Source organism: Mesitornis unicolor, unplaced genomic scaffold, assembly GCF_000695765.1.
Source record: "Mesitornis unicolor isolate BGI_N332 unplaced genomic scaffold, ASM69576v1 scaffold40962, whole genome shotgun sequence".
NCBI classification, from domain to species: Eukaryota; Metazoa; Chordata; class Aves; order Mesitornithiformes; family Mesitornithidae; genus Mesitornis; species Mesitornis unicolor.
In genome coordinates this window covers 1,303-23,345 of record NW_010167874.1, presented here as the reverse complement: position 1 = coordinate 23,345, position 22,043 = coordinate 1,303, and the positions used below count along the sequence as shown (strand labels likewise).

The window sequence follows — 22,043 nt, the reverse complement described above, 5'->3', positions numbered from 1 at the left end:
CACACCAGCCATATTATACCTATCTTGAAAGTGTTAGAAAGTAGTAAGAAAGCAAATAAACATTCCCTACATCAGGTGACAAAAAATGGCAGATGAAAAGAGATCAACTGGGAGGAAGAGAGTTCAGGCCTGAAATTTTGCCATTGTGTATCACTATTTACAATGCAAACCATCTGCCACACAAACTGCCTAGAAGTTCGTCTTGATAGGTTTTCCTCTGCTTACATTTAAATCTAGCACTTTAGTAGAATAACAGAAAAGAGTTCAGAGTAACTACCCTAAATTTTTTAGAGTATCTGCAAAATCTCCAGGTTCAAGTGTACATTTCTCTGTGTGGATTAAAAAAAACCAAACAAAACCCAATAGACCCCATACAAACAAAACCAACAAAATTACAAGATCAAGACAAACTGTAATAACTTGTTTCTATGAAAAGTGATGTTTCCACAAGTTAAAAAAAGGCTTACCTGTTGTATCAAGGCCTCTAAGTTGTCCATGAACACGATGGATGTTCAGTTTAGCAGCAATTTCTTTTCCTTTTTCTGCTCCAGCATTGGATCGCAGTGAGCCAGAAGACTGTGGCTGCATTTTACTGGTTTGGATGTAACGATCAAATGTGACAGAATTCCTCCCAGTTTCTGCATTGTTTAAAGTCTCCTCAACTACACCCCTTTGAATATACAGGATGAAAAAATTCAGCAAATCTCAGACAGATATACCTAATTTGATTATTTTTGTTTAAAATTTTAAGTTACATTGGCACAGTAGTGTTAAAATGAATTCTTTGTAAGACAGAAGATACATACGCTTTGGTAGAAAAATAATGAAAAATGTAATTTTATCCTGCATGACATATAAGCAAGAAAGAGTTAAAACTGAAGTTCCAAATTTATTCCAGAAGGGTTCCTCCACTTCTTAAATAAACTGCAATTCTAATTTTATAATAGATGTTAATTTACAAAGCACAGAAAACATTTTATTGCTTAACTCAGCCATGACAACTTTTTCCAATACTTTTCGGAACTCCAACGCTAAGGTTCAAAAAAAATGGTACCACTGTAAGTCTTTTTACTACCTTATCAAGAAAGAGCCACAAATAGTGATACGCTTTATTCTTACCTATTCATACGAACTTGTGTAGCAATTCTATCAAAACACAAAGCCACAAGTGAAACATGAGTAATGGTTTTCCCTGAAGAAACTCCAGGGGATTCATCAACAGATGCTTGTAGTAAACACAGGTTCACCTACATTTAAAATTCCCCAAAGAGTAAAGAAATTTAGAAAAACACGTTACATTAAGTACATACCACTAATTTCTGATACAATCTTGTCTATATGTCTCAGTAAAACGAAAAAAAAACCAAGCCAAACCAAAACAAAAAAGATAGAACCATCACCCCTAGAAGATGTAGTAACACAATTTAACAACATAGCAGTCAGTTATCCGTATAGCGGTTGTTATTTAACTTGCACACCTACCATAATAAAACTGAGCAGGCCCAAAACACTCAACTAATGTTTTGAACAGGATAACCTAGCACAAATAAATAATTCTGTTTAATCTTTTGGGGAACTGATAGGGATGCAAAGTAAGGGTAATTTGTGAGGTACTTGACTTCTCATAAGATAAACAAAAAGTTGTTACCTTTGGTACAGTAACGTTGGCCTGAAGACCTTTAATTGTCACATTATCTTGCTTAAGTGAGAGATTGGTCTGTGCTGGTCCCTGGTTTGTTGTTCCTGTAGTGGTAGTGTCTATTTTTGTTCCTCTAATATCCTGCTTTGAAGATAACTTGAAAGGAGGAGAAAAGTGTTACCATTTAATAATTTATTCTCATGGAAACTCAGAGCTGCAAAGCTATAGAGTAAGAGGACAGTTCACTAGCACTGAAGCAGCAAGAGATTCTGACTTCATTTAAAGCACAATACCATGATTTCTAGAACAAGGACTATAGCACATACAGATATGGTAGGTTTAGACCCATAAGAGTTGCTATGTCCTTCTGCAATAAACTTTCTAATGACCTGATTGCAGCTGAAAGTTTAAGTTGTACATATACATGTTATATAACTTTTTCTATGTAAAATATAGAAAACAATATTCTTTCAAAACTTTGTGCATTTTTCTTGTACCCTTTCTTACATTTTCTGAGAAGCTTGTTTTGCTGTTCTGTACAGCATCTCGAAGAACTTTGCAGTGCAGATCATCAACAATCGCCGCTGGATGTCGAGAGCTAGCACAATGCACCATTGCTTCTATGTACCTGGGAGAGAAAACAAGCCCACATCAGATCATTTAAGCTTCCACTTTGACATTACATCATAAATAAAGTTTAACACTACAGAGAGAAAAATTAAGCACTGAGAGACATAAAGGGCACTTCCCAGTTCAGCATAACATTATTCTAGCTTCTCCATGGGAAGCGCAGAATTAGATTCACAAAAAAGCCCTGCTGTTTCAAAAGTCATGTTATTCAATACTTTTACCTAAACCTTTCCTGAACAAAACAGCTTTGATTTTAGACAATTTTTAGCATAATCAATTAACACTGCAGTAGTAAATGTAAAACTAATTACCTATCCAGTGCCTCTGCTACAAGAGGAGTCAGAACTACATCGACCGTTCCTTTTACTTCTACTATTGCCGTTGTCCGTGTCTGGAAGACTGGGTGATCCAACGTCCATTCTTCTGTTATTGTTTCATCATCTGTATTTTCTGCAGACTTCTTTTCCAAAGGAGTATAAGGTGTACTAAACAGGCCAAATACATATTAATGTAAGGTTAGTAATATTAATGCTAGGTTCGTAAAAGAAATACAAAAGCATCCTGGTATCATTTTAATTCTTATTAAAATGCACAAAATGGCAGGTTTCTTCTATGGCATAGATCCCAGATGATCCCAGAGCAAGGCCCTTCTCTAGATTCATGCTCAGCTTCTGCAGTGCAATGGACACCTGTCATGAGCACCTCCCAGATTAATTTAAACTAAGCTGCAATTCATAATCTTGAAAACCTATGAGTGAAATAATTTTTTCATGGTGTCTTTTCTTTTGACCAAACCCAAACATTGTACAATAGAATACCCTGTTCTAAAATAGATCTGTCCTGAAAACTACTGCTATGAGTCAAACTCTGTAAGGGCTAGCAAGAGCGAAATTATTTAACAAGAGTATCAGGAAAATCCTACTTTTAAAAAATATGCTAGTGATGGTATGCAGTATTCAACTTACTTAGATGATGAACCTGTGAGCTGCATGCCTCTGTCCAGTAATGAATTAGCTGTGAGACCCTGTTTAACAATCTAAGATAAAAGTACAAGAAATTTATTACATTCTTTTTAGATACGAAAAGCATACCCGAGGAATCTTCAAATAAAGGTTCTCCTTACAGTCTTCTTTTCTTAAAAGAATCCCTCATATGCAGATTCTCCAATATAGTATACAGTATCTACTAGGTTTATCTTTTCAAATTACTTGAGAGATTATATTACAAAGTTTTTACATAGATAAATAGTGACTAATCATTTAAAAAAAAGACTTCAAATACTGATCTATGAAAAGCTTCCATGAATACAAAGCTTTTGCTGCAAAATGATAAAAAATTAAATTCCAGGCCTTAGACACCTATTTTCTATGAAGTAATTTCCATTATTTTTCATATATTTCATTTCAGCTTCTTCCTTAAGCAATTATGCTCATATCACATACATCAAAGGGGGAAAAAAAAACCCAAAACATGTACAAAAATTATTAGCTTAATCTATGAATTTCAACTTTACTCTGAAGCAAAGCATTTATAGCCTAGCTTATCCATTATGAGGATCCTTCAGCTGCATACCATTTGACAGGCAGCATTTTAAAGTGCAATAATGACAATTCAGAACACACAGCTTATCCACAGAATTCTAATGTCATCTCTTCCACAACCTCCCAGCCACACATCCCATGATTTGAAGCAGGAAGTTCAAGGTATTCCTAAACTAAAAGCAAAGAGTATTCAAGTTTCTCATAGCTTTATTTATACAACAGGTATATTAAGCTATTTTAATGTGCTTTGAATTCTTATTTTTTTCTCTACCACTCCTTCCTGCATCTTCCATACCTTAAAAGTTGGGACAGAAAGTTGTTCAAAAGATGATGAACTTTCTTCACTTGTTGGTGTGTCAAGGTCTAAGGGGCGATGTAATGAGGATTTTGAAGTTCTTTTGTTAGTTGGATGTTTTACGGACCAGTTGATCACCTGGAACTGTGTAAGGTAGTTTTGGTAACATGCCATTACAGGCTGCTGGGAAGTTATTTGCTCACTTTCCACAGTCTTCTCAGATTCCATGACATACATGTTCTCAACATGCTCATCTTCTCCTCCCAGAGCTGAAACAAATGAAGCTTGTGAAGGATGAGTCTTAATAGGCAATGTTTTAACATCCTGACTAATTTCTCCATGGACTGTGCTTGTCAAAGGTCCTTCCACACTGTGATAAATAGACCCTCTACTATATTCAATTTTCTGAGCTTGCTTTTTCCTTTTCTTCCTTCCTGGATAGGTTCCTGGACCTTCATCACTACTTATTGGCTCAAACTCCTCTGCTGCAGAAAAATAAGCTTCACTATCGGCCATTGACATACTGGAATCCATCGAGCGGTATTGGTGAAATGAGTTTGAATCTGCAGATGGAGTATATGGAAAAGAACCAAAGCTCCTCCTCTGCTTTGGGGAGTCCAAGACATTCTCATCACTGCGAGACACATCACTGCTGAACTGCACACCAACTGGAACAGGCTGCTTGTCTCCATAGAAGGCTGCCGTGAGGCTCTTGGTGCTCCCAAGCCGTGTGGAGCACACGGACGCTTGTCGCTTCAGCGGAGACCTCATGGGAGACTGCCCAACAGGCCTTTCCTGGTTGCCAGGGGATGCAGGGCTGCCCTCTGCACCCTCAACTGCAACACTGTGAACAAACATTAAAGGTTCATTTGCTTATTTTATAATTACTGTTTCTCTTTTTACATTATAGGAGCTGACAAATGCTTCAGTGATTCCATGACTTTCTATTAGCATAACAATTATTTTCATAATGGTGATTACATGTTAAATTCTGCCACTTGTAAGTCCACTTGTCTACATATAGACAGTGCATAAACAAATAGTAACAGCAAGTGCTGTTGTCTTACGAGCTGGATTTTCTACCCAGATCAAATAATCACCCCCTATTAGGGATCTAAATTTGCATTCAAATTAAGAAATGCATTTCAGCAGTAGCATTAAAAAATAACCAATACTTTATAAACTGCTAAATATAAGGGGTTTTTCTGTTATAATGTGTTTAAGAGTCAAATCATACTTCTACCCGGACAGAGAGTACTAACCTTCCACGGCCATCTTCCCTTTTTGCACCAGACAAGAACTCCTTCTGTCCCAGGTGATCCTCAGCAGTTGATGATGGGCTGTCCTTCTCACCTGCGAGCAAGGGCAGTGCAGCACTAGAACTGCTCGTTTCCTCCGAAGACGATGAGGAGCTATGGGAGCGCAGTGGCACTTGTAGGCTCAGATGTTGTGCTTTTCTTTCTATTTCTATACCCATAGATCTGCAATCCCAGTCTTTTCGTTTTACACCATTTGCTTTACCTAAGATCAGAAAAGAAAAATTGAACATCTGATGACACAGCTGCACCGGTCTCCTCCTTGCCCACTGCAGTATTAATCTTTACTAAACAAAAGCCCTAGTTCTGCAATGCATACATGTCACAGCACATTGTACTAACAAAAATTAACAAAGTCATAGCAGCAAACCATCAGATTGTCTTGACAGACTGCTTCCTATATAAGCAAAACAGATTCAACTCAAAAAACTTCTTACCCAGAAAGGACTTGCATATTAATATAAAAATTCAGTATATGAAAGTTTGCTTACTGCTATCAGGCTACTCTCTGCTCTCAGAACACCTCAGGCCATTACAGGACCTCTTGTACAAGAGCACAGGAAGTACTACTCCTTAATCAGAATGACTATAAATACTAACATGCAGTTAAGAAACTATACTTCTGGGCAAAATAGAGTAAAATTACAGTACAATGCGTTCTCACCATCTAAAATTTTAGGAATCTCCTTTGTAATTATCCATTCTCCTGGCTGCAGTAAAGACTGTCCATAAAACATATCAGATTCTGCACTTGTACTTGAGAAAGCAGAGCTGCTTGAAGGTGTCAGTTCCTCAAGTTTGAAAAAATCTAGTCCTGTTAACGTGCCCCCAAAGAATCGACAACCACCAAGACAGCCACACTTGTTCTTGCTTCTCTTATTCCTCAAAGTATCATCAGGCCACAAAAACCACAATCTATACAAAGGCAGAAAAAGAGAAAACAAAACAAAAACATGACCAGACCAGCCTTAGTACCTTTACATGTAGTGAAAACAAAATTAAAAGCTACCCCTCTTTTATATGTGAGCTCTTATTTCACTTGGCATGAAATGAGTAAGATTTGTAACAGAAACACAGATGTCAGCCATAAAATGAAGGGTTAGCTCCAGAAAGGAGCAAATCACAAATGTATATGAAGTGCTCAGGCAACCATGCTCAGGCACAAATTATGTCCACCTGCCACAATACACGCTAACAGTAAAGCCTGTTCTCTCAGCACAGAGGTGAGCGTTGCAAACACACTCTGTGCTGGTGTATGTTGCTTATGCCAGAGGCAATTGCTCTCTGGAGAGACACACAAATCACAGTTACACCAGGTGTCTTGTTCACAGCTGCTCATCAGCTTGCTCAAGACTCTTTAAGGACTGTTTCCAGCCTGAGAATAAAGGACAAATTCAATTCCCTCCTCTCCCTGATTTTCATTTTGGGGGAGTAAGTGGAGGCAGAGGGAAAAGTCAGTTTTGCCAAAAATCATACAATTTTGTATAGTCCAAGCACATTCAAAACCACCAATTCCATAGCTAAGCATTCAATATACTTAAAAAAAATTACAAGAAATTGTTATCTACGTAAGCAAAAAAACCCAACAAACCACCAAGCCCCAAACGAAAAAAAAAAGTTCCATCCTTAGATGGATGTATTAACTTCAAATGCATCTCCTCCAATCGTATCTCTTACCTCTTAGTTCGGTTATCATGCGTTTCTAAGAAATGTCTTTGCACTTCATGTTTAGAAGGATGATCTGCAGCTAAAGCAATGTCAGCAGTGATGAGCCCCAAGTTGACAGAGCCAGCTTCCAGCCAATACGCCCTCCTTAATATTGGCTGAAGACCGGTTCTGCAGTTGTTCACCTGCTCAACATATTGTCTCAGTTGCAAGTCTTGAATAGCAGCACTAACACCTTCTCCAACAGACTGGTTGTGGAGGTTGCAGTTTGCAATACGTATAGCACCCATCTGAAAAGATTATTTAAAACATGAACTCTGATTAGTCATGAGTGAAACAAAGAAGGAGTAGCCTTAGGTCAACACACCACCAGATATTACATTCCAGAGAGATCTCAGTAAACCATTCTCTCCAGAGAATCAGTTTTATATGCAAGCATGCGCACGCGCACACAGAAGGCTTAGAAATGAGTTTCAGGCGGTTTTCACGTAACAAAAATAAAATCTTTCCTTAGGAATCTCCTTTTGTAAAGTGATCAAAGGCATCTAAAAAACAAGAAATTGGAAACTGTCAAAATCTTAGATACATGATTTGATATGATATATATCATTGTATGTCCTTTGACTAAAATATTAATACAGCTTTTTATTCAAAGTATGTACTCTACAATTAATGAAAACCTCAGTGAGACCACCATGTTAAACACTGCAAAAATCATAAAATTCCAAATTCTAAACCTCAACTGAGATCCAAACGAATTGTGTTATACTAGCCCTTATATGACCACACGGTGTCTTGTATTGGCCTAACTGCAGTAGTTTTGCTGAAACAAACAGGAGGCTGCTCCTCTCCCATGAAAAGTACCATACTGGCAGAAGGCAACTCTCTTCAAAGAGGAATCAGAAGTTCTTGCTTTAACCCCACACTGAGCTGGGGAAACTGGTGACTGTAAACTAACCCACCTGCCCACACGGTTATCAATCACTGGAGGACACTAATAAAAGATGACATAGCCCTGCCACAAATGCTTAGTCTTCAAACTTCACATCATCTGAAGACATTGGACAAAGTTTCCTGCATAGCTTGAGTCCTCTCCAACAAGGCACCATGAAGTACCTGACATTTCAGATCGAGATTCCAAACTTTTCACAGGGAAAAGAAAGGAAGCTAAAAAAAAGAACTTGGCCACAGAAGAGCTACCCACAGGGTTAATATTAAATTATTACTTCTCATCTCTGTCATAGACTATAAAGGAGCACTGGAGACCTTTCTTTTATTTATTAAATTCAAATGAAACACATTCACAACATCATTTTCTGGAGTGGCTCAGGTTATTAAGCTGCCTTTGAAAACATTGCCATTCATATTTATGTCTGCAAACACAGTTAATATTTGTGCTGGTGCTTTTTTAATATTGGACTCAAAAGAATTTGGAGACTCAAAGGCATTTTTTTACTGCCATGAGGTAGCAAGCCATTCAAATGTCAAGACACCACGTAATTAAAAAAATGTCTAAAACAACTGCCACTCTCCTTCAGTTAGATTCTTTCTTACAGTGTGAAGCTGTCCCCAAAACCTTACATGTTAAGCCTACCTTTTAAAATCACACTTATAAATGGACAGCACAACTACTAGTCAACATATACCAGCATAACATTTTTCTCCTTTTCTGTTATTATCATAACTCAATCGTCTCTTAACTTATATTTTGCTACATTGAGTAAATTATTCTAGTTTTCTCTTGTAAGATAGGATAATGGAGAGAATATGAGCTCTTCTCTGCATATTCTTTTTTCAACAGAAGATACACAATAAAGTATTATAGATTCAGTCAGGCAGTGGCACTAACACTTCTCTCATCTCTACCAAAGATATATCATCTTTATTCAAACAGCTTTATTACATAAGATGATTATGAGTTATCAAGCGTTGACTTCTATGCAGTCCACCTCAATTGTTTCCAGTTGCTGAGTTACTAATTTATAGCACAGGTTCTGACTAGCTCTCAGGTACAGCCATTAATATTTATATTGCCTAGATTTGGTTTGTTATTTTTTTACTATTTTTTACATCAGTCCTGCAGCTTCCACTCCTATTTTGGCAAACATCCAGTCCTCCTTACCAACTTCCAAGATCATTAATGGAATTACTATGCAGCAGCCAAATTGACCTACTCCTCGCCCAGTTCAAGCCAACCTTTTATACCTTTCAGAAAGTGATAAAAGTTTCGGAAATTCTGCTTAGTCCACTGTATGTAAGCAATAAATTCAGGTAGCTATTCTATCAGAAAAATACAAATAACTCTATTGACAAATAAATATTTTGATTGCTTTAAAAAGAAATATACCTTTATATTGGTGGCACAGCCATGTTCTACTACATACAGATCTCCTCCATCCATGGCTAAGCGTGTCATAGTGTACTTCAAGTCATCAGATGTTGGGCATGGCCCAGGAACGCAGTTCATCTGAAGGAAAATGGGGAAAAAAAAAAAAAAGACTTAAACATACATTAAGAGTTTTAGCTGAATTTGTGCTTATCCTTTTACTTATGTTCTGTTTAACAGAGGACTAAAACTAGAGCAATAAAAAGTTACTTATTCTATACTATTAACATAAGCATGAGATGTGGTATTTCTGTGTTGAGGTTCATTTTCACTACTGCATGTTTAATGTCCAGCAACATCAAGGAACCCAGTTGGCTCTCCTGGCTTTCACCAGCAAGAGGCAAATCAAGTCTCCTAATAGAAAGCATCACAAAAACGGTAATAAAACAAGGAGGATATTGAGAGATTATATCCAGGAATCATATTAATGATTGCCATTAATGTACGGCAAATATCCTTTGGTCTTCAAGTGACTGAGCTCATGGATTCCATGAGACAAGCACCAAAAGCAGAATCCACACTGACACAAGGATCAAGTAAAAGTCCCATGTTTAAAAAAGAAAAAAAAAAAGCATCATCCATGGAAGATGTAAATTGTCAGCTTAAGTCCCCCATCAAAGCACTGTTTCATCAACACAGGAAGGACATGGGATGAAAAAGTACCATGGAAACGTGCCAGAGGTACATGGGGAAGTACGACCTTTGTCTCTTGAAGGGCAGTGGACCATGCCCTCTGGCTCTTAACTATCGTAGCAGAGGTAAGAAACTAGGCATGACTCCTGTGGATAGTGTTTCTCAAAAACAATTCATAGAGTAAAAAACATTGTGCACATCCACGGAAAATCCAGAGAGAATCACTTTTATTTCTAAAACATAATTAGCTATAAATTATCAAAGGGAACATCCAATCCACCTATACACTCCATGTGGCTTGACAACTTTAATACTGGATTTCTGAAGTGTTCCGAAGAACCTATGCAATATAGTAAGCAATTAAAACAGATGAAAGGTTACCTTAGAGTCACAAAACCGACGATCAATTCCATGCTGGCATATCATTACAGATTTTGGCCTTTCCAGTTCAAACTCCCGGCACACCACATGGAATACAAAAGTCTGCCCCCATTCCAGAAGACACGCAAGCTGTAAGCAAATAACAGCACCTTGTCTAATAGTAAGCAAAATGAGCTTTCACTGTTCAACAGAGTACTGAAAGGACATCACCACAGGCTGGGAGGTGAGCAGGAGTAAAACCAAACAAAAGACCCCACCATAACGTTCCAGCTGCATCACCTTGCTTACAGACAGACTATTTCCTGTTGTTCAAGACTGATCTTTATTTCTGTGTGCCACAACACGCAAGTCTCTGTAGTTTTTCATGGATAATACTGGGACATTAAACAATTTCCTAAATTATTTTTTAATATAAGGAAACAGCTTTTGCTATTATGGACAGCTGAGAACCTAATTGTAAAGACAGAGCTCTCCGTATTTTACCTCAAAAAATACCTCGAAATACTCTATCACTATTCATAATTTAAATGTCAGACTTCCTCCTACTTGAGTAACAAAGTTACATTTAGAAAGCATATGAGGAAACTGGCTAAACAGAACACTGCTGAATCTCACTGGACCTAATAATTATCCTATTGTTGATTTAAATCTTTTATATAGTTAGTTCTTTCATAAAGGAAATGATTCATGACTGTCTGTCTCTATTATGAGAGGGAAATGGGTTTTCTTTGGCTAGCTAAAGGAAAGGGCACTTAAAATCAGCAGTAATTTAACTGGAATTTAATATAGCTATGACTGTCCTGCACAAAATTTTTCTTCCTCCCTTTAGTGTTGACCTGACCCTTAACAAGTTCTTCCCATGCATCATATTATGGGAGGAAAAAAGCCAATGACCCTTGTCCTGGTTTACGCAGACAGAATTTTAAAGACAGTTTTCTGTTCAGGAAAACTTCTGCTTTCTGCAATTCTGTAAGGACTACAACACTCCTATTTCATAGGAACAAAGTGGCAAGACTTGGTTACAGGTTTCAGCTAAAGCTGGTACGTGATGCTCAAAGTCTTCAGCAGTCTTGAGATAAACAGGTGCAGAGGCTGGGGGAAGTGGCACCCCAGAATAGCTGACCCCAGGCCGACCAGTCAGTTTTATTCCATACCATAAACATCACATTCACTATAAATGAATGACACATTCGTTATATATGAAACTGGGGAGTTTGCTGGGGACAGCCCTTCTTTTCTCTTTCTTCTTCCACAGCTGTCATCTCAAGAGGGACTTGTTTACTGTTCTATCCCTGAGGTCTACTCCCCCACAATATTGAGTAACTCTATATTTATACTGTTATTAATACTAGTTTTTATTATTTTATTAAATCTATTTCTATTTTAACCCACAGATCTTCTTTCCTTGTCCTGACTCCCCTTCCCAGGTGGGGAGGAGTCATCTGGCGACAGAGCAACTGTATAAACCACAACAACCCTGAATCAACAAATTCAAGTTCTGCCCCATAGCAGTGCTGGCAACAAAAAATAAAATAAATTTAAAATCCTGTATGAAGCACACCATTGAGAAGTCTCCTAATGAAATAAGCGATTAAGCCTAGAAAATAATGCCAGTTTTCAGAGGAATAAAAGGATGTAGAAGTGTCTTTTAAAAAGTAAAAAAATTAAATAAATAAACCAAAGTGTAACTACTAAATAGAATTTATGTACTTCTTCATGTCTCAGAGTCCACTGACAAAGCAATTTTTTTTAAGGATCTGGCAGCCCACAACAGAAATAAATCAAAACTATTTGCCCATTGTATACTTGGAGCCATTATTATATGCAGGAAAACAAACGCAACATAAAGGGCAAAAATAAAAGGAGTTAGGGCTAAGACTGACCTAAGAAAATCCAACACTGTGAAGGCAAACTATGTTCCAGTGGGACCAAGCAAGAGAATTTATGTAGTGAGAAGCATGACTGAGCTACCAACTACTCTCCTGCTGGGGGGCTTGCTCATACTACACTCCCACAAATTTTCTCATTTGTCTCCCACGTTAAAACATGGCTTGGTCAGCAGCTTTCAATGGAAAGGCAGAACTTTATCTACAAGCTAAATTCTTGCCAGATGCTTAACTTGATAACCTTCTTATTGCTGGCAGTTTCACTTCTCTATTTAGAGAGACGTTATTATTCACTCTGCTATTAAACCACTTAAAGCTCATGCAGATACTGTGGTTGCCTTTCTAATCAGTATTAAAGTACATTAACATACATAGATGCAACGTACATATGTTTAAATGTAGTGACAGTATTCACTCCTGAACGGCTCGTGCTGTCACCATCATCCTTTCAAATTCTCATACGACACTAGCCACTCAGTTACACGTAGATTTAAGATTAATATCAGATTCAGTTCATTTGGAATCTCCTGTCAATTTACAGAAATGGTTAGATTTTCTAACTATAAAATTAAGATTACTTAGGGCACAGATGCATCCAAATTCAGCTGAGACCATGTGCTTCCCAAGATCCATGCTATGCCAGTTTTACAAGAGACAGGAAAAGCAATACTTCAAAGCGAAGAGCTTCAGGATGGTACCTGTGGTGCCGTAACTTTGGCTGTAAGACTTCCAGCCTGTACATCTATCAGCCATGCGTATTCTAAAGTATCACTCCCAAGAGGCAGACCTTCTGCTGAAAACATCGCGTGGGCGCGCAGCTGCAGACCTGACAGGCTGATGTGACCCTCTCGAAGAACTTCATCCACTGCAGGTCGCTGTAAGGACAAGGAAGTTAAAGCTAGTATTTGCAAAGAATACAGCAACAGAAAGTGCAAAAGCTTTTTAAGCCAGAGATACTTCATACACATTCATCTTCATCTCTTAAATTCTGTTGACTTTGGTACATCCAGACAGTCCCAAGACTTCTCAGCATTACCCACACAACATCATCATATATGCAAATCTTATGGGGGAGGAAGTTTATCTAACCCAAGCTTCTTTTAATATTTAGCAACTGGCATCAACATTCTTCCCTTGGTGAACTTCATACAGTGACATCTAGACCACACCTGTTAAATATCACTGCAATAAAATATAAACAAAGAATGGAAGAGTGTGTTTAACAATGGAAGGGATCAAGAGGTTAAAAAGTATGACTTACGAAGGTTTGATGCTAAAGCTAACACATTGTAGAAATAATTTAAAATAAATTACCAAAATAAAAATTTTTAAAAAATCTGAAGCTGTCCTCTAGGATGCATTTTCTACCAAAGTCTTTCTTCACTACGTAAAACAAAGCTACTTGCTTGCAGATATGAAAATTCAGATGTAGTACTTCTCAAAAGAATACTACTCCACCAGCTAGAGACGAAATTGAAAAGATAAACCAGCACAGGCAAACACTAGAAGCTTGTGATTGCATGGAGGTAAACTGTGGATTAAAGCCAGTAAGTCAAGAGCAAAACTTCCCTTTCATTCTTTTTTTTTCAACTTGTTATTGCGCCTGGCTTCTTTTCCACTGTCAGCAAACCCTTTGGAGTTGCTTAATAAAGAAGAAACATGCCCTGCTCTTTTGATATCACCAGCAACAAAAAAACTAAATATAAAGATAAAACAAATGGAATGGGAAACATGAAGAAATGATACTTGCCCAGGTAGGCAGAAGGACAATTCCTGTTCTACATACATTAGAAGTATAAACTTCACACTTCATGGTTGAACTGAAAACAGCATTTTTGAGATACACAATACCAATAAGGGGCCCAAATTTTAAGAAAAAAATAACAAACCAAACAACAAAACCCCACCAAAATATGAATGTTTCCAACATTAAGTGGCAAGAATTAATACAGTCAAGCACTAGGTAACAGTAAAACAGGTAACTGATCAAAACTTGTACATAATATTTTTAAAAACATGCCACCCTGTGTATTTATCATTCCAACCAACAGAAATCCCCAGGCAGAAGTTTTATTAGTCTGAGTTAATGTTTCTGAATTAAAATAAATCCAACTAAAAAGAACATATAAACCTTAAGGCAAAATATGTAACCATAGCATTACTAAGTTTTTTCAGTATTCTTACTGCTTACAGTCATGCAGTAATTCATGTAAATCTTCTATTATCATTACATTTTACACTGCCAGTCACTTACACATTTCACACTGTAAATGTAACTTCAATTAAGGCAAACGCTCATCCCTGCTTATGCTCAATTTCTGACTTTCCTCAAAAGCATCTACAAAGAACAGCATGAATGGGAAGCAAAACAAGACAGCTCTCAGCTCAGTATGAAAAATTATGAGGAGGAACTATGAAGGGAATGAGAAGAAGCAGAAGGAAAAACTGAGGAAGTACATCAACAGCAGCAAATTTGTTGATGAAAGAGCAGTTCCGTAAACGTCCCTCCCATGCTATCAGCTGAACACTCCAACCCGAGGCCGTAGCAGGAACAAAACGCAAAGAAATAAGCTGCAAGCTGAGATGCGTTGTAGCCACGATCAGTCTGGTGCAACACAGTGCACTGGCTGGTGGACAGCACCGCTGTACATCCTGAGCTGCAACCAACTCCATTCTTCATTCTCCCTCATTTGTAGCTAGAAACTGATTTTGCATTTACTTAATTAAAATAATTCTGTCTTTTTTATTCAACACTCCTGCCTCATCTTCAGAAGTCCGAGATAGAATGACAAAAAACCAAAACCATTTATAACTAATGAAGAATAACCCCAGATGCTGAAAGTCTCAGGACTGTGAAATTAAATCATAAAAAACCCCGAAATACCAAAAAAACGTTATGCCTGCAACCTCATTTCTGCTTCCTTGTACATAGGAATTGCAATACAATAACTAAGTTACAAGTTTGAACAAACTTTAAGGGTCTCATTCAGTGCACAAAACAGATTTTGTTCTTAAATACGCAGCTATTCAATTGCTTGAATTCCTCATAGGATAAGCAAAAAAATCCCCAATTTTTCATTACATAAGGGTCATGTGTCCAAGCTGTAATTCTCATCAGCTTCAGCTGCACCTTCTGACAACTTCATTCAATTGAAAAAGCAACCTCTACAATCTGTACACTTAGCTGACAAAAGCTATGAGGAAAAAGAAATTTTGGCTGCTACCATGCTATTATTATACCCAATTTCTGCAGTGGTTTTAAAAAACATCTCTATTAATCCCATATAGATTATGCATCTACAATTCCTGCAACTTCATATCATTGCTTTCTTCAGGTTGCTGCTAAAGATAATTGCAGTGGTGCAACCAAAAAGCAAGATGTTTAGATTCTATGCTCTCGTTGAGGATTTTTTCTTTACTAATCAGAGATCAACAGAGTAACATCTCAAAATAAGTAAGGGCTAACGCTGAATCTCCTAATATGTCATTTAACTTTTTGCCATCGAAGTTCATTACTTCTTCCAATTCCTTTATCTTTTAGTCAGTCTATAGTCAGTGATTATACCTAAGGTACTTTTGTGCCTGTGGCAAACCAGATCTAAATTTGGAAAGATTAAAAAAGCATCAAACGACTCTTTTCATTAGCTTATTGACATAAAAGTAGAAAAAATAGAGTGACATGCATCTTCATCTGCATACAGTATTCCAGTTTTCAAGCACTGAAATGTGCATAAGATAAAAATAATTTAAATTTTATTTCACCCAGGTCATTGGCAGCAATGTATTTCAGGACACAGGGATTGAAAACAATATATTTGGTAAGGCATTGTCTAAGTATTATAAAGCTTTTAATGCAATTAATGCATGCATAAATAAAATACAAACTCTCAACTATTCACTAGCCTGCACTGAATTTGGATAACTTCTTGTGTTACCAAATTTCAGTCTAAAGTCCTCAGTAAGCTAAATTCACCCATATGGGTAAGTTTACTAAAAATCTAAGTAGTATACGGCTGGCTGACAAGCCACAGACAACATTGAACTTTGTCTCATTAAGTACTTTGTGAAGTTTGGGTAACTTCCTCCCCACCAGAGGAAGACTGTCTTAACAGTATCTTGACCATAAGATACAGATCCAGCTGTGTGATTTAGTCTAATAAAAATCATAAAGAATGTGACAGACGCACAAAATTCACGTCAGTATTTACAGTATCTTTTAAAACCAAATTCTTAAGCCAAAAAAATCCAACAAACAAAACCCCTCACAAACCAGAGATCAATCAGTGGTTCCAAGAGCAGTCTGAATATTACTCTGTTTCCTAAAGAACCTTCTCCAGAAGGATTTTTAGCAAAATTAAGAAAATACAATCTTTTCTTTTTATGCATCAAAATGCAAACTGGAAAGAAATAAAGACTTCTAAAAAATATGCATCAGAATTTTCTTAAATATCTCTTGTGATTCATGAATGCTAATAAACTTTGTATCTCACACACAGAATCACTCGGTTGGAAAAGACCTCTGAGATCATCATGTCCAACCGTTCCTGTCTACCCCCTAAACCATATCCTTAAGTACTTCATCTACCCGAATGTATGTGTACAACAGGAAAGTTGCTATAAAAAACTAATTCAATTTTAAGATCATCACGACTTTCACAATACAAATACACGTGCAAACACACAAGAACCAGCTTACTACCTGATAGTTGTCATTCAAAAACAAATTCACTGGAGACAGTACCAGCTGAAGCATTGTTTCTCTAAATCCCTTCTTCATCTCAAAACACAACCTTTCCAAGAAGGCTGTAGGGCACTCGGGACCATCTGGACTGCAATGCTAAAATAAAAAATAAACACATCCATTTCACAAACTGAAAACACACAACATGCTTGAAACTGTAGGATTAGAAGCAAACCTGTGAGCAGTAAGTATGCTAACTTTCCCTCAAGTGGATACACAAAAAGAAGTCTATGCAACTTCAAAAACCTTTTGAGTTACATAACAGCAATCCAAACCCACTGGGGTGGACCCAATTTCTTATCTGGATTCTTATTTGAAATCCTGGGGATCCCTCAGAATGCAGCTGCACAGAGCAGAATGCACCATCAGAAGACAGTTTTGCTAATTAGCACAGAAATCATAATGGTCAATCAAAAACAGTACCACACAAATCAAGCTCATTGAATAAAATCTTATAAAAAATTATTCAGTTCTGTCTCCCAGATAAGCAAAATAAATTGTGTCTCAAATTGATTTAGCTAGCCACAATTTCAGTAGAGTATATACACACTTAGGTAAGCACCACCCTAATTTAATGTTCCAGGCAGTTAAATTTAACTCCAGATTATGAAACTGGCGGGGGCGGGGGGAAGGCAAGAAAAAAACTCCCAAACAACCCTAACAAACACACGTGAAGCAAACTATGTTAAGATTCTGAAGTACTTACCACTGGTAATCGCCCATGCACTTTGTACAAGTTAACAAGCACAGTGATATCCCACGGACGTAAAGTAAGAGGGTGAACTGGCTTGACTGAACTTTCATTTTCCTTTCTGTCATTTTCTACCCCAACAGCTGTCCATCCAGAGCTTGAAGATGTTGACAGTGACAACACAGGGCTTGAAATAACTTCTTCAAAATCAGTGTACATATCATCTTCTCCAAAATAATTTTCCTGGCAAAAGGAATTATTTGCTATGACCATATGTAAAGCAATACATGGAATGTAATGAAACACAAATCCAACCTTTCCTTGTACGTCTGTCCTCCCTAAAATAAGCAGTATAGCTACAACCTACAGAGGAAGAAAAGCATATAGTTTTACATTATGAGAGAGATATACCTTAAGTGAGCAAATTTAGGCCTTGTGCCTTGCATGAAAAGAGGGAGCTCTCAGTAGTTTTGAAAGTACTGGTATTCTAGATACATGCATGTATCTATCTTAATTAGCAATATAGATAACATAGGTACATGCAATATAAGTAATTATTCTGAAGTAGTATTCTTGACATTTTTTAAAACAGATCTTATGCTTTTAAAGACAGATAACTTGGAGAGTAACACCACAAAAGACATCCTACAGCAAGTCACTCTCATCCAATCTTCTGAAATTTGTTATCAGCAGATTTCACATGGTTAATTATGCTTCTAAAATATTAGTTCATAAACATTTTCCCTCTGGGTCTAAAACCCAGTTTGTCTCTAAGCCAATCCCCCTCAGTTATTTAAGACCGAATTAACTTTGCCAAATTCTTCTAGGAAGCAGAAAATCTATCAGTAATTTAAAAAAAGCCCAACTTTCTGTGTTTTATTTATCACATGCATCAGAATCAGATTTTTTACAATATCACCCCCAAAATAAAAGGTTAGACACATATGAAAGTAAAATTCATGAACAAACTAAGTCTGTCAACAAGAATTTTCTGAATTATGCAGGTTATATTTTCTTATGAATCCCTTATGTGGGCAGTGTTGGGGATTAAGCATTCTTTGGAACAAAATCCTTTCTGACCAAAGAGGTTACAACCCACACAAAGACTGCTCCCTCATTCGTCCTTAGGAAGCAATTCAGTCCCACAGCCTCTCAACAGAAGTATTCCAACTGCTAAAAACTCTGCCGGTGACTTGTGAAATGTGGACAAACGAGCACTAGACTGAAAATCAAACTGAAACAGATCTGAATTTTATGGTGTTTCTAGCTCCTCTCCTCCGTGCCTCATATGCTTTCCAAAACTTCTTTGTTCTTTTCTAAGCAGAAGTCTGCAGTGCAAGCAAGCAAGCAAAGAGGAAGTTTATGACACAAAGAAATAAAGCAACTGCAAGGTACCCACGTCCTTGAGAAAGGTCTGTAGGAAAAGCAGGCACATTATTGGCCTTGAAATGATTGCTCCCATGGACATGTAATTTTAACAGCGTACTGAATCTCCACAGTGGTTTTTGTGGTAATACCTATGAACTAAGCACTGCTCTGTGGCCAAAAAAACCTCAAAAGTTACGCAAAGCAAATCTCCTCTGCTTTTTAACAAAGGGAAAGGATAAAGGTCTATGTTACTGACCATGAAATATTTTGTATAAGGCAGACCCAGCAGAGGGTGCTAGGAACTCCAGTAAGTTACTCCTGGTACCTCCTGCTGAGGATGCAAGGACCTAGAAATCATTCATTACGAGCCAGTAAGCCCTTCAGTAAGAAACACAGTGTGCTACCTCAAAAAACTATCTCCCAATAATAGAAAACTTAACAAAACTGCATGAACGATGCATGTCCAGGAATCATTCCCACGTGTATTAAAAAAAGATCAATGAAAACAAACTGAAAACAGCAACTCGACCACAAGCCAGGAAAACAAACATTAAAAAACCCCTAGAAATCTATTAAGAGATGCTGCCAGCACAGCTGGACAAAAAGATGTAAACATAGTCATAAAAATACTACAAAGAACAACAAATGTGCATTTTCAAAAACAAGCTATTAATCGAAATTTTCTCTTGAGGTTTAGAAAAGCTAGACTTAATCTCAGAAATCTGCACATAAAAAAATTAAATCATCGTAAAATCAAGGAATCTCATATAACCCTGTTTACATATAACCTCCAGAGGCAAACAGCACTGAAGAAGTGCTTCTTTACTTAGAAAGACAGAACCATATAATGAATTTATGGGCTCCAAAAGAGGAGCTCAATAAGCAATTCAAATATTGGTGCACTTCCTCTGTATCAGAAGAAATTACGTCTTCAAGATGCAATACCAGACTAATTTTAATCCTTTTTTTTTTAGTGGGAACATCAAAAAAAATAATGATCATATTTGCAAGTCCCACACTCTCCAAAAACTTAGCATATTACATTACATTGTGTCTGCGCAATGCCTTTTATTAATTCTTAAAAATGACTATTTCAGTATGAGTGCTAATACAGATCACCTGTCTCAGAAAATTTCTTGTCCTCTGACCCAAAATGAAAGCCTCCTGAAGCATTAACTTAGCCTAGATCTGCATAGGCTATAACAGACCTTTAAAACAAACGAACAAAAACCAACCACTAAAAACCAACCAAAACCCAGGTATTTCACTGTTAGTCAAGTGGAAGTGACGAGTGCAATCGCCTCTGCTTTTGTCACAACAAAGCAGGTTGAGGGAGGTGGGAAGAAATTAAACTGTTTCTAGATACCCTGAAGATCAGTAATGGAAGATGACACAAGATAAGCAACACAAACAAACACTTTATAAAGCATAACAGCTTAACATCAAGAAAAGAATGATTGTTCTTCCATATTGATTGAGGTAGCTTTTTAATGAAATTCTCATGTTCTTTCTCGCTCCTCTCCATGATCCTAACTCCAGAAATTTCACAGAATCTAATTAAAATAAAACCAAGCAAACAAGTATGACACTGATAGAATTTAACATGCACTAGAAGGCATGAGTTGTGACGTATCTTCGCATAAAAGCAGCTGTTAATATAAGCTGTAGTCAGAATCATGGATTATTTTTTTTAGGTTTTTTTTAACTACTGCAAAAGTTAAAGAAGAATTTTTCTGCACATGAAGTCTAGAACATATAGTATTTCTTGAAAGGAAAGTGATGCTTATATGGGACTACATACATATATATATATGTACATATATATGTGTGTGTGTATAGGAAGTCTTCTCATGTGCCAACTCAATTCATGCAGCTATGCCATGAAAAGATCACAAAGTAAAGTTATTCCAAATTAGCACTTATATAAAGTTTTCATCTAAATGCAGAGATTCTGGGGCATTCTAATTTTCTGTTTCAAATTAATTATTTCCCTTTCCTACATATGGCCATCCATAAGTGTTACGAGTGGTGTTCCTATGCCTACCTTTATAGACAGAAAGGCTTTGAGCAGGGGCCCATACAGGGTTATCTGGGAATCTGGGGATAGTTCCAGTTCCACATGGAGCTTATCTGGAGGCAGCTCTGAGGGGTCGAGGGGAAGGCGAGCTGAAGGTGTGGGAGACGAAATCACACTGTCGGCTGTTTTCTGCGATGGCCTTAGCACTGATAACATCGTTTCTTCCATTTCTGACACTTCAGAGCAAATTAAACAAGAAAACATATTTTGATTACAAGTTTGGCTTCTGACCGACAAAATTTTGCAAATACAAATGTGCATTATGTACACAACTTTTTGAAGCTTTCCAATTCGGTTTGTACAATTACCTTATGTCTATGCTACAAAACTGGTTTCTCATATCTAGCAACTATGGGAAGACAAGAAAATATAAAATATTTTAGTCAATGTTAATTATGCAACAGAAAAACAATCCTTCAAGCTCTGAAAAAAAAAATCAATTTATTTATCTTGCTTTTCAAGTTAAACAAAGACATGCTTTCATTTCAGTGTAGCAGATTTCCCACAACCGTGCAACTATTGCAGAATAAACAAAAGTGAATAAACAGGAACATTACAAAAGTTACATTAAAAACCTATTCTGAACCAGCAGCTCTGGAGGCCAAATCTTCCTCTCAAGGAACTAATTGTTCTAGTCACAAAACAGTTTGGAAATTCAAAACTTGTTTCCTATCCCCCCTTTTATTTGGATTGAGGGAGGAGAAAGTGCTTTATCATTTTTAAGCAATTGCTGGGAAGTAAAGAACTCTATGGCAAAACCATATAAAACTGATGCTCCAGGTGGAGGAAGATTT

The 22,043-nt window shown here is 37.1% G+C and overlaps 1 protein-coding gene across 1 annotated transcript in view; it reads right to left on the bottom strand.

Moving 5' to 3' along the window:
- LOC104536269 (uncharacterized protein KIAA1109-like) overlaps positions 1–21,425 on the bottom strand; it is a gene marked incomplete at both ends in the record, with an annotated part of 37,067 nt that extends 15,642 nt beyond the window's left edge. Inside the window, 16 exons of the mRNA XM_010178832.1 lie at positions 468–670; positions 1,120–1,247; positions 1,649–1,795; positions 2,147–2,267; positions 2,581–2,754; positions 3,235–3,305; positions 4,106–4,949; positions 5,368–5,626; positions 6,086–6,336; positions 7,099–7,376; positions 9,434–9,553; positions 10,487–10,615; positions 13,071–13,247; positions 17,072–17,209; positions 17,820–18,047; positions 21,217–21,425. Of these exons, the coding sequence (XP_010177134.1) occupies positions 468–670; positions 1,120–1,247; positions 1,649–1,795; positions 2,147–2,267; positions 2,581–2,754; positions 3,235–3,305; positions 4,106–4,949; positions 5,368–5,626; positions 6,086–6,336; positions 7,099–7,376; positions 9,434–9,553; positions 10,487–10,615; positions 13,071–13,247; positions 17,072–17,209; positions 17,820–18,047; positions 21,217–21,425 (3,477 nt within the window). The remainder of the gene's footprint in view (positions 1–467; positions 671–1,119; positions 1,248–1,648; positions 1,796–2,146; positions 2,268–2,580; positions 2,755–3,234; positions 3,306–4,105; positions 4,950–5,367; positions 5,627–6,085; positions 6,337–7,098; positions 7,377–9,433; positions 9,554–10,486; positions 10,616–13,070; positions 13,248–17,071; positions 17,210–17,819; positions 18,048–21,216) is intronic.
- Positions 21,426–22,043: the final 618 nt, after the last annotated feature.